Source organism: Lycium ferocissimum, chromosome 8 (genome assembly GCF_029784015.1).
Source record: "Lycium ferocissimum isolate CSIRO_LF1 chromosome 8, AGI_CSIRO_Lferr_CH_V1, whole genome shotgun sequence".
Classification (NCBI taxonomy): domain Eukaryota; kingdom Viridiplantae; phylum Streptophyta; class Magnoliopsida; order Solanales; family Solanaceae; genus Lycium; species Lycium ferocissimum.
This window is the reverse complement of record NC_081349.1, coordinates 12,567,070-12,585,844: the sequence shown is the minus strand read 5'-3', so window position 1 is coordinate 12,585,844 and position 18,775 is coordinate 12,567,070. Positions and strand designations below refer to the sequence as shown.

Below are 18,775 nucleotides of genomic sequence, written 5' to 3'. Positions count from 1 at the left end.
GGCGGATGTGATCCGAGTACGTAAGAGTGGAGGACAAATTTGTGTTCCCGAGCGCCAGTCTGTATCTAATAGCGGCTACCTTTTTACCCGAGTCCCTCACACTATCTAATAAGCGGATACATTCTTTTTGCCTTATCTTATCCTTGTATCTGAATTATTGCTCAATCTCCGTGTGCCCTCCGGACGGTTCCCACGCCACGCGCGCTTCTCCCTTCATTAATGCTCTGTCCCCTTCGTCAGACGCCACTGTCCACGTGTGTCGTCCTCAGCCAAGACATCATCTAGGGCACTGTAATGATTACGAGCCTCTTTTTTTGCGAGGTGTGATTGGCGCGCATGAAGGGTACCCCCCCACCTTTTCTTTTGTCTATATGGCAGCATTATTTCCTTTGTTTCAAATTCATCCTACCTTCTCCAAAATCAACCCACCTTGTTCTTTCTCTTCCTTCTTCCAGAAAATTCCTCATCGCTTTATCGTTTTCTTTCTGTCCCTCCAACAAATATTCATTATTTTCTTTATCCTTTCAGCAAATTTTCGTCATGTCTTTTGACTCATCCGTCGTCGGGGGCACCACCACACAAGCACAAGCTGCGGCCACAGCGACTTCGATGTCTTAATCCACCAATTTTTAATTAGGGGTCGCCGACCTCCGCTGGGTAAGGTACCCAAGAAGAAGGCCTCATCATGGATCGCCGCCGGTCAACAAGCCAAATCATTCATCCCTAAGAAGTGGACCAGCGAGAGAGATCTTACTCAAAGCGTTATCTTTATCGCTCCTGACCGCGACTGAGAATGGTCGACAATCCTATTTCGCTCCTCTATTTGCAACGGCAAACTCAGCAAGGTCAAAAAGGACTGTGGCTGGAAAGACATTGAGGTGCTCATCTAAGGCGAAAGGGAGAATATAACCTCTCACAGGACGAGCTACTCCTTCTTGTACACCTATCCTTTCTCGCTAAGGGTGAGTGATAGGATTGACCCGATTATTTTGGAATTTTGCGGGCGATATAATATATGCTTGGCTTAGGTCGGGCCGGCTGTTTAAAGGATCGTAGCGTGTCTCCGGTATCTCTCTTTCTAAGTAGAAGAGGATTTCACCCTTTCCCACCTAATCCACCTTTATTTCCCAAAGATCTTCAGAGTCGGTGTTGTCCGACTGGCCCGGCGTGGCTAGAATTCCCTGTTCACAAGTATTGATAATGACTCCAACCAAGGATAGACGGAGAGGTACGTCATCGTTCCAACTGCGGATCTAGTCAAACCGCTGGAGGCTCCCATACCCGAACAATGGAACCCACGTCGTGAGTGTAATTCCTCACTATATCTTTCGCTGTTATCCTGCTTTTGAATTTACTAGCTAATTTTATATTTCTTTATATTTCCAGCAGTGGTGTGGAGACACATCCCGGTAGGGGACCTAGCTAGATGGGTTCAAAAGTTTCTAGACTCCTCCACCCCTGCTCTTCGTATGTGGAAAGATATTTCTACTAAGAACAATTAGAAAGGGAAAAACTACGGCACCCCAAAGGATCTGCGGTTCATCCCTTGTAGATGTATCTGATGATCCTACCGTGGCTGCTCAGCAGATCCTTCAGGCTGTATCCCAACTTGGCCGAGATCAAGAGAGGGTGTCCTCGACCCAGGCGAACAGAGCGTCTACCGGACCCATCCCTTTAGTAAAGAGAAGTAAGTAGAGTGCCTTCAATTGGAGCAACCGGGGTCCAGCCTTACAGATGCTGGCTTCCCCTCAAGAAGAAATTAATTTAGAGGTTGACTTCAGTGATGACGAGGAAGATTCTACTCAAGAACCTATCCGCTGGGGAAAGGCCTCTCAAGAAATTTCCACCGATGCTCTCTACAAGGAGATGGAACTCGCTCCGGTGGCTGGTTCCTCCTGCCGACCTTTATTCGTCCCTTCTAATGTCAGAAGTGGAGCGCTGGGCTCGACTCCTGTTTTGTCTGTTTCTTCTTCTTCCCTATCGGTTCCCTTGTCATCTCTAAAAAAGCGAACCCTCCCCTCCCCCTGGACCAGACCGTTGTCGGAAGGTCAGGTAATCTCCGGGAAGCTTGCAAGAGAGGCCTGATAGACACTTTTCCTGCTTCGGTCCGCAACCCATCGTCTCTTCGGCAAGTCACTTTATCCGTTCCTCGGGAATGCAATCTTTTGTCTCTGCCGGTGGGTATCGCCAATTAAGTGAAGCCCCTAGCCACAGAAAAACACCGGATAAAAATGAAAGTTGTGTCTGCGGATTGTCTCCTTAATGCATGTTCTCATGCGGCCGCCCGGGCATGTAATTGGAGTTCTTTCTTTCCTTTCTTCTTTTGTCTAGCCTCGAACATTTGTCGACTTATAACGCCCAGATGTTTCTCTTGTCTGAGGCTTATCTTCTGACGATGAAGAGTCTTAGACATAAACTTGCTGAGCAGAGGGAAAAGTGGGAGAAGTATCACAAGCTGCAAGAGCGTCTTCCTGCCCTGGAGGTAAAGTTGGTGTCCATGGAAGAACTGGAGGAAAAGTTGACTCAATTAGAACAATATAGAAAAATTTACAGCGAGGAGGCTGCCAAGTTTCACTCTGAGCTTGCGGATTTATAGAAGAAATGGAAGGCTCACCAAGTATTATGCCAGTGACTTGCGAAGGAGATCGGGCACGATAGAGGGTTCGGGTTTTGGAAGCTAAGCGCAAGCTGCAGGAAAAGAAGGCTGCAGTGGAAGAAGCCCGAGTTAGTCCCGAAGCAAGGCTCCAGGCCGAGATGGCTCGAAACAAGGAGCAGGTTGAGGCTAGCCAGCGTCTTTTCGACACTAATGCTACCTTCCAAAGCACCATCGATCGGAACTGGATGATTTATGCTGACGTGGATGCCCGTATGCAGAGTCTAAGGAAGCAGCTTGCTCTGGAAAAGGTCCATGCCATGTACCGTGCCCGCAGAATTGCTCTTGATGAAGCTCGGGACGGGATAGTTGACTTTGATAGCCAGGTTGTCGCAGCGCTGCCCGTGAAGGAAACTGTTGCCAAAGCTCTGCCTGTTCAGCCCCTGGTTGAGGACCTTGACCAAATATCCGAAGGAGAAGGGTAGTCTTCGGAGAAAGGCGAAGAAGACGATGTTTCGAGGGAAGCCAAGGAACAGGCCCCCAAGTCTCCCGTTGATAGCGATATGACGGGTCCCGAGATAGCCCTTGTTGAGGAAGGCCGCTGGGGACCAAGCCGGCCTCCCGAGCCAAAAGACCCGCCTCTCCCGTGGTTGGTGAATGCGGGCCTCCAGTGTAATTTCTTGCCGCGACTCTTGATTAGCTTGCTTTATTACCAGACTTACTCCGGCGCTTTAGCCACATCTCTTTTTTGGAAATCTTTTGATCGTTATGTAATAGTTTTACCTGACTTTGAATGTCGCCCTCGTTTTTAGGCTTCGTAAGTAGTCATGTCCTTTTTGCATTTTAGCGTATATTTCCCCGTTCTTTTAAATGACAAAGTACTTTTGTGATATGACATATGTTGCCCATTACTGTTATTCTGTTGATATTTGTTGTGGACCGGACGTGAAGGTTATGCGGTCCTTTGTGGGGGAGCTCTTTGACCGTGGGGATCCATCTGCCATAGGATCCCTTTGTTTGAACGCATGTGTTTAGGCACCACAATTGCATTACTTCCTTATTTTGAACATTCGTATGTACAGTGGCGCTCTGATCAAGAATGACGGATGTGACCCGAGTAGGTGAGAGTGGAGGACAGATGTGTTGCACCTCTGGACCTCCCGTGCGCCCGGTCACACTATCTAATCCCGAATACGCCTTTTTACCCAATACAGTGTCTTTGAAGAATATTATCTCCCATAGTATTCATTCGTTTAAAGTGATCGTTACTTGTTTTTGTTAATACATTAATCACAACAATTGCTTTGGTTATTCCACTTGACTGATTGAATAGAAATACGTTAATTTCCCTCGATGTTAGTCATAAGACCACATGTAAATGATACCTTTATTCATCCATTTATTAATTGTCAAATACGTATATTTGTGTGCTTGTAAAACGCAACGTCAAAATTATATCATGTCATGTTATTTGTGTGACTTTAAAGTGGGCAATTTGCAGGATTGCCCTTCGCTGGAGGTGGTCTTTAATTTTTACCCCTCAAAATGGTGGTCTTTAAATTTTGCCTTTCAGGCAGAATTTCAGCCAGTGCAAATTCTGCCTGTGCCCATGCAAATTCTGCCTTAAGGCCCAAATAGGCAGAATTTTGCAACCTCTGCCTCGCGAAATTCTACCTTGCGATTTTTTTTTACTGAGCTGGGGTTCGAACCCACAACCTCAGGGTGTTAGGCGAGGGGCAATACTTAAAGACCACCAATTTGAAGGGAAAAAATTAATGAGCACCCCAAATGAAGGGCAATCGCGCAAAAAAAAAAAGCTTTAAAATCATGTTATCAAAGCTAAACTGAAAAATTGAAAGTTAAATTAGTGGGCGTTTGGATATAAAAAATATGAAATTTGGAAAAACTATCTATTTTTAAGTTATAAATGGTATTTGAACATTGAAATTATATTTGGACTTGAATAGAAATTGAACTTGTATTTGAATTTTTGTGAATGATTTTGAATGCAAATTGTAAAAACAGCTTTTTGGAGTTTTTCGAATTTCGAAAAATTCCGGATTCTGAAAAATTATTACAATTCTATGTCCAAACAGTGTTTTGGGATGAAAATCCAAAAAAAAAAAAAAATGAAAACTATCCATGGTCAATGGACACTTATTATTTTATTAACTATAAATAAAAGTTGTTAATTCTTTCTCAAAGCAGACTAAAATAAAACGAATTTGAGTATGTACTTATTTAGAAAAAGATTTTTCTAAAAATAATTGAAAAAAATAAAGAAAAAATATTTCTAGAAGGGCCAGCGGCCCACAAATCGAGAAAGAGGCCCAAATTTGAATGCACAAACTTCTCTGAAAAATCATTCATTGACTTTGCTCTACTTTTTCTATTATTATCCCTCTCCTTGTTGCCTGCCCCTTGTTGCCGTTACAAAGTCATTACACACACACATACAGAATCATTTTTTTGTGCATCCATACCATAGGTTGGTGTACCTAACCCTCTCTATTATCTACCAAACCAAGAATTCATTACAAGAACTACCCAAAAAAAAAAAAAAAAAAAAAAAAAAAAAAAAAAAACAACCTAGGCAGGAGAAAAATGGCAAGCTCATTGGAAGATGTTCCTACAGAAAGCCTTATGTCTGAAGTTCTAAGACGTTTGAGATGTTCTTCTAAGCCTGACAAACGTCTCATTCTCATTGGTACTTTTGTCTCCTCTTATCTTACTTTCCTTTGTAGTTCAATTGAACCCAGCATTTCAAAATGTATGAACTTTGAACCCACAATTTGAAAAGTGTAATGCGTTTAGTCTTAAAGAACTTAAGAATTGAACCCATCAAACTTAAAGGATCTGCCTCGGCTGTTAAGATTATGACATACCATATATATTTGTAATATATATTTTTTTTTATTCACTCAGTTTCAATATGTTTGTCTGGTTTGACTTGACTCGGAGTTTAAAAAAGTAAAAAATGCTTTTGAATCTTGTGATCGATACGTAGAATGAACAAAAATGCCCTTTAATCTTCTGCTTTAAACATGTCACGTGGAAAGTTGGGTATTTTGTTGTTGTTTGTTGGTTGAAAGTTAGTTTGATTGAGAAAATATCACATTTAAGTTATTTTGATTGGAACACACTAAAGTGGAAAGAGTGCTATGTTAGTTGCTTGATGAGAACTTTAAACTGTATCTTACTGAATTTAAGAGTATTTTAGCTGAATGAATTTGGTAATGCTCGAGTTCTTGCCTACAGGGGAACGGATAAATGAATAAAGCTGCAATCTTTTTTAATAGATCAGATATTTACCAGTGTTATTAAAAGCCATCGCGATGAAGCGAGGGGTTATCGCTTCATGGGTGAAGCCATGAGCTTCAGAGAGATGTGTGCTTCAAACAACATGTGCAAAGTGATTTAAACGTGAATCGGTTGGTTCTTTGAATCTCAATTTTGATTAGTTGGATTATTATCGTATTATTGTCTAAGTTGTTCGGACTCTTCACTTTTGGTGCCGCACCTTTGTCGACACGACGAGGGTGTGGGATCGGTGCCCGATTTGGTCAAACGATTTTGGTTACTTTGACCAAAATCGATAGAGAAATTTGAGACAAGCAATGAATTCTGAAATCAAAACAAAAGCTAGAGCTATTGCAATAGCCATTTTACACGTCTATATCATTTGCAATAGCCATGTTACACCAAAAACAGTAAGGAGATGCATCTGTACTTAATAATAATTACAATAATAATTACAGATTCGAACTTGCTCTCAAAATTTTGTGCATTCTTTTCCTTCTAAATAGTCCACCATAATTTGTGCATACTTTTATAACTCTACTTTTAGCTATTTGAATTACTTTTAGCCGAATCCCAGCACCCCTATCCATACCCCCAAGTCTTAAAATTTAGATCATGAAGGATTCGACCTCTAGATTTGCACCCGTATCGAACACCCGCACTCGAGTCCAAGCAATTTAGATTATTGTATATTGGATATTGCCGAGGGTCTACCGGAAACAACCTCTTTATCCCACTAAGGTCCTTATCAAAAAAATATTCCTTGTAAAAAAAAAAAAAAAAAAACAACCTCTTTATCCCGCAAAGGTCTTTATAAAAAAAAAATTCCTTACAAAAAAAGCAACCTCCATATACAGCAAAGGTAGGTGTAAAGTCTGCGTACATCCTACCCTCCCCAAACCCCACTTGTGGGATTACACTGGGTATGTTGTTGTTGGATGTTGAAATTACTTTTGTAATTGCAGTCTGATTACTATAGTACTAAAATTCATATACCTTATTAACTGTTACCTTCCTTAAAAAAAGAAAAAAAGAAATTCATATAACTTTTTTTTTTTTGTAAATTATGCCCTCGCTTAAAGCTCCATGGACCTTGTTATTTTTATGTGCTTTTCGCTTTTAAAAACACTGATATATACAGCGGGTAGCAGGAAACTTTTGTTTTTGAAAAGTTAGCTACAATCTGCTAAAGCAGCTAATTTTGTTAATTTTGTGCTTTTATAAATGCAGCTACTGTATTGAAATGCAAGATCAAAAACAAGTGTTGTCTTTTCGACTTGTACTTTGACAATCTTCTTGTGCAAAGTGTATCTCGTGTAACATTCTCCTTGCAAAGCATTGGCATATTTGGCAAAGTGTTCACCTGGCTTCTTTGTCATTGCTATGTTACCAGTTCTCGATTCAATTTTTCATAATATGTACTCCTTTCGGGTAGTTCTCCGTTAAAACAACATGAAAAAGATTGTCATCGATTGTGGTAATGAAGTGATAAGTCAATTTCAAAGTTAGTATTAACATTGTGAAACTAATGGCAGGTCCACCGGGATCCGGAAAGGGTACACAATCTCCTATCATTAAAGATGAATATTGCTTGTGCCATTTGGCCACGGGTGATATGCTCAGAGCTGCTGTTGCTGCTAAAACTCCACTTGGGATTAAGGCCAAAGAAGCTATGAACAAAGTAAGTGCCAGTTAGATTTTGGAGATATGAAATGACATCCTAATGTTATTTCAAGTACTTTTTTTTTCTTTTTGGTGAATCATGTCTTTTTTGGGTGACTTTTACAGGGTGAGCTTGTGTCTGATGACTTAGTTGTTGGTATAATTGATGAAGCAATGAAGAAACCTTCATGTCAAAAGGGCTTCATTCTTGATGGTTTCCCAAGGACAGTGGTTCAAGCAGAAAAGGTTGTCCAAAACTATGAAATCTTTTGCATGTTGACTTCATCTTAGTCATGTTCTAAATTTTAATTTTGTTGGGATACAGCTAGATGAGATGCTTCAGAAGCAGGGGGCCAAGATTGATAAGGTGCTCAATTTTGCAATTGATGATGCAATCTTGGAAGAGCGGATCACGGGCCGGTGGATTCACCCTTCAAGTGGTAGAACTTACCACACCAAATTCCAGCCCCCAAAAGTTCCTGGTGTCGATGATGTAAGTTGCTAAGTTGCAATTTGTTTTTACGGATTATCTTTTATGTGAATGGCAAAGTATGGTTGTCATACCTCTAGTGACTGCATTTTCTTTCTCGCTTTATATACATTTGCTAAAAACAAATTATCCTTGTTGGTAATTAAAATCTGACCTCTCCATTGTTGCTAAACTGTGGAGAAATTTTCTGGGAGGTCAGCTTTCTAAACCAGAAGTGGCAATTAATACCATGAAGTGTATTGTTTCCTTATCTAGTTTCTAAAGATAATATATAGGGGTCGTTTGGTTCGAAGACAAGTTATCCTGTGATTAGTAATGATGGGATTTGTTATGTTTACATTATTTCTTATTGACTGTTTGGTTTGTTGTATTAAAATAACACGCATTACATAATGTTTATATTGTACTAAATAGGGTGTATAAGTATAAGAATAGTACTGGTATTGTTAATGCCATGGCTTACTATGTATAACAATAGTATTGAATAGGGTGTATAAATAATACTACTAGACTTAAATTTGCAACCAAACATTGTACTAAATTTAATACCGGCATTATTCTATCTAATACACCCTATCAAACAATAGGGAGTTTATGTGTGTTATTAGGGTTTTTGCCGAGTTCATTTACTTGCTTAGGAAGCTCTCTCTTAAGGCACCTTTGACTTGTTCGATAATTAGCTGAAGGGAGTGTAGTCTGTGACCCTAAAGTTTTCTAATGAAGTACCTGGCAAGATGACTTAGTTTTGGCTTTAAAAAGGTTATTGGTATTATGTCTTTCATGTCCAACGAGGAGTGTTGTAAAAAGCAATCGCCTGGTTGCTTAAAGCGATGAAGCAACGGAAAGCGAAGGGTTATTGCTTCAGCGAGATGGGTGCTTCAAAATAATGACACACATAGTGGTCCAAAAGAACCAGTGGGTTTTTTGAATCTCAACTTTCAGAAGTTAGGACTAATATTTGCCATAACTATAAATTTGATGCTGATAGTTAATATGCGTTTGATATCTTTTAATTTTTCGTAAATTGTGTGCTTCATTTCAAAGAAGCTTTGCACTTTACTCCTTTCTTTTCCTTTTAACCCTTATAAACCGTCAATTATTTGCGCTTTTCACTTTTAGAAACTGTGCCAACGGTTAACCGTTTCCCTGTTAAGTTATGAAGACAACCTCAACCCTTCAGTTATGCTGCATAGACGGAGATATGTAATAGACAATGCTTACAGCGATATCCTCTCTCTGTGTATATGGATATTCTAACAATTGGAATTCAGAAATTCAAACTAACATAAAGCAACCTAGTCACAATAGTAGGCAAACCCCCCATCACCACTGGAGGTGAAAGCCAGGGTGGATGGCAAAAAAAAAAAAAAAAAAAAAAAAAAAAAAGAAAAACTCAATTTTTGATCCGTACTTGTTGTTCTGTAGTATTTCTCAGAAGAAACGGTAATGTATCTGAGTTCATGCTGTAGTTAAAGATGATAAATAATGTTAGTTATTCCAAAATATCTTGAGCGTTTTACTGAAGTATCTTTCTGCGTACAGGTCACTGGAGAGCCTTTAATTCAACGGAAAGATGATACTGCTGAGGTTCTCAAATCAAGGCTAGATGCATTTCACCGTCAAACTGAGCCGGTTTGTTTTTACAGTTCATTCTTAGTATTATAACTTGTCTGTTTTATACTTTACAGTAAGAATGATCAGGATTTTAGAATTTGTCTTTACCTGTAACGTACTGTAGAGAAATTATCTAGTTCTTATTTCTAACAAAATTAATTCGGATGTCCTCGACAGTAGGATGACTATCCTGATAAAGATGTGTATTTAGATTTTAAAGTATCCCTGAGTGCGCTTAAAAGTATCCTGAAACAAAGATGTAGAATTACTTACTGTGAAAAGTGGATTAACAATGTATATAGCAATTACCAATTAGCAATAGATGCACAAATATCTTATAATCTATCCATTCGGGTATGAAAAACTTTGTTAAGTGAACGTTTACCTTTCAGCATTTTATGAGAAAAGTTTCTAAATATATGTGCTTTTTGCATGCAAAAAAGAAGATGTCAAGTTTATGTGTGTCATTCTTCTTTGTCAGTGACCTTTTTAAATTGTTTGATAATGCAGGTGATCAATTATTATTCCACCAAGGGTGTTGTTGCAAGCCTTCAGGCTGAAAAACCACCAAAGGAAGTTACATCTGAGGTTGAGAATGTGTTATCTTCTTGAAAAGGGCTATCTATCACAAGAAAATTGAGACATTGGTTTCTTTAAATCTGATGTACTATCAACAAAACAAAGACACTTCTGATTTTTTTGTTTTCTCATCCGGCTTTCTTGTGCAAGTCCCTGAGGAATTATTGTTTGTTTGGGTATCCAGATTTTGCTAATAATTTTAGAAATAAATCCACATTTGGAATGATTCATGTAGCCAAATGCTGATTTGGGATTTGAGCATAGTTGATTCATTAATTGATTCTGCCTTTAGAATATGTGATTTAAGAATTATGTTCGAGTATTGTTGCAAATTTTAGATTCATACATGAATGCATCCCCATAATCGATGCTTCAAGAGGATTTTTCGAAATTGGTTAATTGTATGGTAATATATTCCTTTTCCAGACAACAGGTGGAATTAGAATATTAAGTTTTATTGGAGTGCATTCTCTTGGAATTATGGTCATTAGTAAATATGATATATATTTGGAATATTAACTAGGGAGCGATTGTACTTGAAAAGAGATCCAATCTATTTACACGTAAGGTTTTTTAATTTTGATGTATAGTATTATTTTATCTAGATATATTAACTAGGGATTACCACTGCTTGCGATTGTTTCCACTTTTGAGAGAGTGAAAGAAAACTTAATTTTTTTTTTCTTAAAAATACGCATTTTCTTAAAAATTTGAAAATAAATCTAGTCTTCCACATTTAGTTTTAAAAAACGGGTTTTCCACATGTTAAGAAAATAATTAATTTTTTCAAAATTTTATAAAAATTCGATATATTTTTCGGATTTTATTTGAAAAATAAAAGTGTCCTAAGAAAAACGAAATCAAGATTTTTTAAGACATTTTAAAAAAATAATCAAGTTTTCCATATTTTTAACAAATCCATTTTTCCATATTTAAAAAAAAAATCATTTTTCGATTTTTCAAAAACGGGTTTTAAAAAAAAAAAAATCAAAATTTCAATTTTTTTTTTAAAATGGGTTGTAAAAATCACTTTTTTTAAAAGAAAATTCAGTTTTTAATCCATGTTTTCAATTTTTTTTTTTTTTTTTTTAAATGGGTTTAAAAAAAATCAAATTTTCAAATTAAAAAAAAGATTTTAAAACTCATTTTTTTTTAATGAAAATTCAGTTTTTATTTTTATTTTAAAAAAAAATTGACATTTAAAAAAAAAGAAAACAAATAAAGACACATGTATGTATGTCGGCTCTCATATGAAGTGGGCGTCGGCGTTTGGGGATAATTATTAGTTTTTAAATAAGTTTAGGGGGTAATAGGGCACTATATGTCGGTTCGTAATGGTGCGCTTTATCTTTTAATCAAAATAATGCAAAGTTAATCCACTTGGTTCAAATGCTCCTCACCATAAGCCATATTTTGAATGAAAATGATCAAAATATCGATGATGTACTAATGAGAACCTAAAGAGAGCTGCTGAAAAATATTCAGTCAATGTGTAACGCGCATTAGATTCTTGAAGCAATTTGAAGGAAATCTTTTTGCTTATACATTGCAATTTCAAAACGTTCAAAACGCATTTTATAACTTGGTAAAGGTAACATGCATCCATTGCCATAATCAAATTACCTTACCTTATCACGAATCTGAGTTTGAACGACAACCCCAAGATAATATTTCCTTACATAATATTTAAAGAAGAGCTTATGTTCTCTATACTAATAATGTAACAAAAAAATTGCACTATTATGTTAAATTGATTTGTAATGCAACTAACTTCTAATATTTAGCATGATAAGATAACTTCAAAAATAAAGTAATTAGCAATTATAATCGATTATTGCAACTTTTGTGCACATATATTTCTATCAATATATATATTTTACTCTTATTAAAAGTTTATCTTTTGTGCAAGTATAAAATTATTTGCTATATCGGATAAAATTGATTTACAATAATTACTCCCCCTATTCTAATTTTTGGAGAGTATTTTTCACCTTTTCATATAATAAACTTTCACCGACATTTTAAAACGTATTTTTTCATCATATTAACAGGAAAGAATAGCTACTAATAATACTTTTCATATAATTTTGAAATATTAAATTGTTCTAATCCTATTTAACTTTAAAGATTGATTAAATTAACAGTCAGAAAACAAGAAATATCACATAACTGACATAAAGGGAGTATATGATTTTTTATATTTCACATGCTGCAATTTTAATTTTTTTAAAAATAATAACCTGTTATAATCAATTTGCCACGTCGAGTGGCATTATCACCACACCACGTAGCCAAAGCAAGACACCAGCACGTCTCAAAATGTCGCGTTACGTGGGGATCTGGTGGCAAAGCTCCGTTCAATTAAAATGTTGGCTTTTAACACTATTAAAGTAACTTAGTTTTAATGGCAATTATCATTACTAACAAACAACAATATTGCCATGGAAGAAAACAAGCACAAGGAAACAGACTGTGTAGAGCAAATGAAACATGAAATTGACGACAAGACCAAACCCCAAGATAGTGCAAGAACCCAATATGATCAAGGTAAAACTGTTTTTTCAGACCAGAAAATTCAAGAACAAGTAGAAGAAGGAAGTATCAAAGGCCTTCCTCATCAACAAGTTCCACAACCAAGTGATTTCAACACTCAACAACTTGAGCAACTCTGATTATCTTATTATTTAACTCAATTTGCATGTATGGTTCTTTATGTATTACTAGTACAAGAAAAAGTTAAATAGTATAATAAAGTTCTTTTTTCTTCATATTTTCAATGCTACTACATTTTGGTAATCGAAATGTTTATTTATATAAAATTTCAAATTCAAATTTATTTCTCACAACAAATAATGTGATTTATATAATTTTTATTGGAGGTACTCTTTTCTTTTATGAAAAAACTGAGAAATCATGGACGAATTGGTAAAGCAAATTTTTTATTTAACAAATTATTACTATTAATAATAGACCGGAACTTGTTAGGATGGACTACGGAGGCACACCCCACTTTAAATTACTCATCAGTCATCAAATACAATGTAATTAACAATTTGTTATCACTGTTTTAATTTAGAGGTAAGGGTCAAAAACACACTCCAACTATCACTATTTTTTGAGTTTCATAATGCAAACTATCAGAAGGTTGAGAAACTACCTAAATTATCACTATCTAGTTTGCAAAACACACCTCAAATTATTCTTGAATGGCATGTGATCTACACTCTCCATTTTATATAAAAATGTTGCCAAGTGTTATCCACGTGGATAAATAATGTCACAATGGCACCTACATGGAAATTAAAAAAAATTATAAATTAATAATTTCTGTAAAAAAATATTAAAAATTATAAAAAATAAATAAATAGTTTAAAAAATGAAAAAGTTATTTAAAAAAAAAATAAGAAAACTGATTATTTATTTTTCACATTTAAAAAAAAAATCAACGTTTCCATTTTTTTAAATCATTTTTTTTTCTGACTTTTTGATATTTTTTTACAATTTTTTTTTTCAATTTTTTTTTTTAAATCCAGATTCGTTTTTTTAAAAAAAATGCTAATTTTTTTAAATAAAAAATAATGCAGTTTTAAAAAAATATATAGAGTTTTTTTTATAAAAAAAATATTATTTTTTAATTTCCATTTAGGTGCCACCATAGCATTACTTATGCCATGTGGACAAATATTTTGAGAAAATTTCAGCTTCACTTGCCTTTTGAAGAGTGAGTTCGCCCATTTAATTCAGGTGTGTGTTTTGCAAACTAGATATTGATAGATTAGGTATGAAACTAAAAAAAAAAAAATGATAGTTATGGTGTGTTTTACCCTTATCTCTTTAATTTATGTAATGGTCAAAGTACTTGATTTTCGATGTAACTTCGGCTTCATACTTTTTAAAATAAATTTTTTACATTTATAAACTACTGAAAAAATCTACTACAATTTAATATCGCTATAATGATTTAAAAAATTAAGAAAATTATGGAACAATATAAAACTGTTTGAATCTTCAAATAATATAATGTTTTCACATAGATAAAGAAAGTCAAATGATCATAGAAACCAAAACTATCATCTTTTAGCTCAAGAATTGTTTATTGTTTTGAGCTAAAGCATGATCTTTTGAGTTTCTTCTATCAACTTTCACGTTTATGTGAAACTATCATACCATTTGGAGACTCAATATACTAGGTATTTAAGACCAATTTCAAATATTTATACGAGTTATAAATCATACTATTGGAAAAACAAGCATTCAAGGTTTACTTATTCGTGAAACTTCTTAATCACTCTATCGTGAAACTTCTTAATCACTCTTGGCCTCCATTTAATTATACAAAATATCAATATAAAAAAACGTTTGAATCACTCTTGACCTCCATTTAATTATACAAAATATTAATAAATAAAGAATCACCCCTCAACCGACCGACGTTCAATGACCTCAATCTATACGAAATATTGATTAATGGGGTCATCACAATATTGATTAATGGGGTCAAAATGATGAGAAGCGGAAAATGCATTTTGAAAGATGGAAAAAATTTTGTGAACAGAAGTTTAGAGGTGGCTTAGCATTTCGGGACTCAAAAACTTTTAACATGGCTCTTCTAGCCAAAATACCTTGGAGAATTTTGACTGAACCTGACTTACTAGTCTCTCAAGTACTAAAGAGCAATTATTTTCCAAATGAGTCTTTCTTACATGTACAAGGTCATTTGTATAGTTCTTGAGTTTGGAGGAGCATTTTATGGGGACGTGACCTCTTAGTCAAAGGTGTGAGATGGAATATATCCAATGATGCATCAGTGAGAGTATGGAAAGATCCATGGTTATCAAGAGACAGCTCATTTTATCCGTTTACTATATTGGTTCCACATAACTTAAAAGTGTCATCAAACTTAATAGATCCTAATACAAATTCTTGGAACACCCAATTTCTGAATACTTTATTTAACTAGGATGATGTCAATACAATCCTAGCTATTTCAATAGCTATCAGGGGTAGCAATGATAAACTTATTTGGCACTTTACAAACTCCGGTAAGTATGAAGTGAGATCTGGTTATCATCTAGCAAAACTTGTCCTTTCAAATAATAGAAGTTTGGTTAGTCGACCTGAAAGTAGTTCCCACTACTTCCCTAAATCCTTCTAGAATCAACTTTGGTCCATGAAGATTAAAAATAAATTGAAACATTTTGTGCGAAAGTGCATTCTAAATACCTTACCAGTTAGGAACACTACTGCGGGGAGAATCAGCACCATAGATTCAACTTGTCCTATCTGTGGAATGGAACGAACTATGGAACACATGTTTTTCAAATGTTCTATATCCGTTAATGTGTGGAAAAGAAGTCCTATCCTTTGGCCTGACTTGAACCTTATCTCGAACTTTTCGGCATGGTGGTATGAATTATATTTGGATAATAAAACTTTTCCCGATACTAATACTTTATTGCAATTATCAGTATCTATCTTATGGATGATATGGAAAGCTAGAAATGATTATGTGTTTAATTCCTTGTTGTGGAGTGATGCTGAAATTTTATCAAAAGCTTTATCTGATTTTAACGAGTTTACAGATATAAGCAATAGTGCAAACACGATGGGACGGGAGAGGCAAGTTGTGACTAATCCCACTTCACTAACTTTTTCTCCAAAACATTTATTGTTGTATGTTGAGGTAGGTGTTTTTCAAAATACTCGAAAGACGAGTATTGCAACAGTAGCCTTGAAGGCTAATAGAGACGTGCTTCATGCCTATGATAGTCCAATTCATTTTGTTGGAGAAACCGTGATAGTTGAAGCGTTGGCGATTCGCAAAGCAATCCAGATTGTGGTGGAGCATGGATGGAAGAATATAAAAATATTATCAGATCATCGACTATGACTCAAATGCTTAATAGGAGAATCGCTCCCTGTTAGGATGTACTAACTGTGTGTGAAGATATCTGGCATCTCAGGCGTTATCTAGACGATATAGCCTTTTTATATATAAGTAGATGTGCTAATACGTGTAGTCATAGAGTAGCAAAGTTAACTTTATCACTATTTCTCGAAGTCTCCTGATTTGGGAACTTCCCATGTTGGGTTGTCAAAGAGGCTTCTCAATGCTTAGTACAACTGACTGTTGTTTGATCAATACAAATCAGTTTTAGAAAGAAAAAAAAGAGCCATACTAGTCGAGTCAATCACATATTTTTAGATCAAACATAATCAGGGTCAACGGAGAGGGAACCAAAACATTATCTCAGCCAAACTTATCTATTACAAGATAAATTATAGAATCCATAAGGTCACGATTATAAATATCTAATTAGAGTTCAATTACTCTCTCAAAATACCTATTTAGGAAACTAGTATTACAGTTCTCAATTTCACTCGTCGATACTCATGTCTTTATGATTTAAATTCGATTGAAATTAAGGGTGAAGCTGTTACACCTCGGAAATTCCGGATTTATTGCCTTGTGAATAGGCTAATGTGAGCTTGAGGTGATTATGAAGTCCTTACAAGATTAATAGAAGTATTAGATAGCTTAAAGTGCATACTTTAAGATTTTTGAAGTCATATGAATATGTGAAATCTAGTTTGTTGAAGGAAGTGAAGTGTAAGTTGTGTTCGGAAAGGTTTTCGCTACAATTGAGCTAATATATATTTGGTACTGTCTTGAGGGGATGCTATAAGGCCTATTGTATGGTTAATGAGGTGTTATATAAGTGCCAAGGAGGTTCCACAAGGATTGGAAGTCAAACGAATCAACGAGGGAAAGTTTCGGTGATAACCGCAGTTATACGACCACTTATACGATCCGTATAAGGAGGTCCGTATAACATGACCCTTACGAAAAGGGTATTTTCATGGTGGTGTTATACGGTCCACTTTTACGGACCGTATAATATTATACGGGTCCGTCGTATAAGTCCATAGGCGCTTTATTTGTTTTGTATAAATAGATCCCTTGTTCTTTTATTTCATTTCCCACATTTCCACAAGTTCGAGAAATCAAGATCAAATAGCAAGATTTAAAGATTTAAGGTGTTCATGTGTTGGAAGGCTTACTAGGGTTAATAGACTTCAAGAACAACTTGAGTATTGAAGCTAGGGTTTTCACCCAAGGTGATATCTTGCTCCAAAGCCCATTCTTATGAGATAAAAGGTTAGTTTTCATGCTTATTTCATGTTATCAAGAATGCTTGGTTGTTGAACAACTTGGGTAGAAGAAGAAAGTAGAAAAGTAGATGTAAATGTAGCTTTTATGATATTTTGAGTAGTGAGCTAATGTGAGTTATGATTCTTAGTATAATATGGGTATAATCTTGTTATGGAAGGAAATCATAATGATGAGGAAGTGTTGTATGAAAATGGGCAAAGGGTTGATATGTAGTTGTTAGTATAAGTTAAATATAAGGATGAATTTTGAAGGCTTAATGGAGTGTGATTACTTGATTATAATATTGTGGATGTTATTATGGTTGTTTAAGAGTTGTTTGGTAATATGATGGAAGTCGACGAAATAGGGGAAATGCTGCCCAATTTTCATTAACTCATGAATTATTCTAGTTTGAATTTAAGAGTATCACTAAGGCTTAACTATGGTATGAATCCTTCTAAATGTAGATTTTCCGAGCTTCGACGGTGAACGCTAAGTAGTTAAGAAGACGAAGAGGTATGTAAGGCTAACCCTTCTTTCTTAAGGCATGTTTTCCTCATTTTGCATCTATACGAGATATTCACGCTATTCCTATTCCTATAAATGGTGTAAGCTAATGACCCTCGAGATTCTCTTGATATTGTTGACAATGTTTCTTGTGATGATAATGATAACGATTATGATGACAAGATAAATTCTAGGGATGCCATCTAAGATATTCGCAACGTCCTATTCCTAGAAATTCTAGAATGTTCATGACTTTTGATATTTTGAGATACCTTCAGTGAAAGTTCTTCAAGGTGATGATGACAATAACGATGATGATAATAGTAATAATGATAAGGATGATGATGATGTTGACGCGACTTAAGCACACCTATGTTTATATATATATATATATATATATATATATATATATATATATATATATATATATATATATATATATAAGTATGTATGGCTATTATATAACATCGAGCTTATGTGGCCGAGCACGATGTCTATTGTGCGCACACCACCGGCTGAGCTTGGGTACGGATGACACCGAGTGGTGGGAGCCGGTATGTATAACACGAACCTTATGGTCGGGTACACCTAGAACCTCATGGTCGGGTATGATACTACTATATGTATAAATGTATGAAATGGAAGTTTCCCATTAGAAAGAGGGTAAGTAAATGTGATGAACGTTGCTAGAGGTATAAATGGCTCTTTCATCCCATGACTTTTCTATCTTATGTTATTTCTCGTGTTTCCATTATGTTATTGATTATGCCCTATATACTCGGTACATTGTTCGTACCGACGTCCACTGCGGGGGCGCGTAATCTTATGCCACGGCCCCATATTGCATTGCATGAAAGTTATCCGGAGTTTGACTATA

General features: G+C 35.6%; 1 protein-coding gene across 1 annotated transcript; it reads left to right on the top strand.

Moving 5' to 3' along the window:
• The first annotated feature begins 4,965 nt into the window (after positions 1-4,965).
• LOC132067266 (adenylate kinase 4) lies at positions 4,966-10,464 on the top strand. The gene is made up of 6 exons (XM_059460447.1): positions 4,966-5,300; positions 7,429-7,574; positions 7,682-7,801; positions 7,881-8,048; positions 9,588-9,677; positions 10,170-10,464. The coding sequence occupies exons 1-6, from the start codon at positions 5,198-5,200 to the stop codon at positions 10,269-10,271; spliced, it is 729 nt and encodes a 242-aa protein (XP_059316430.1). The 5' UTR covers positions 4,966-5,197; the 3' UTR covers positions 10,272-10,464.
• Positions 10,465-18,775: the final 8,311 nt, after the last annotated feature.

Excerpts from the sequence above, each read along its gene's own strand:
- LOC132067266 (XM_059460447.1), top strand. The coding sequence starts at position 5,198 with ATGGCAAGCTCATTGGAAGATGTTCCTACAGAAAGCCTTATGTCTGAA. Across the intron at positions 7,575-7,681 it reads CCAAAGAAGCTATGAACAAA|GGTGAGCTTGTGTCTGATGA; the intron begins GTAAGTGCCAGT and ends TGACTTTTACAG. Across the intron at positions 9,678-10,169 it reads TTCACCGTCAAACTGAGCCG|GTGATCAATTATTATTCCAC; the intron begins GTTTGTTTTTAC and ends TTGATAATGCAG.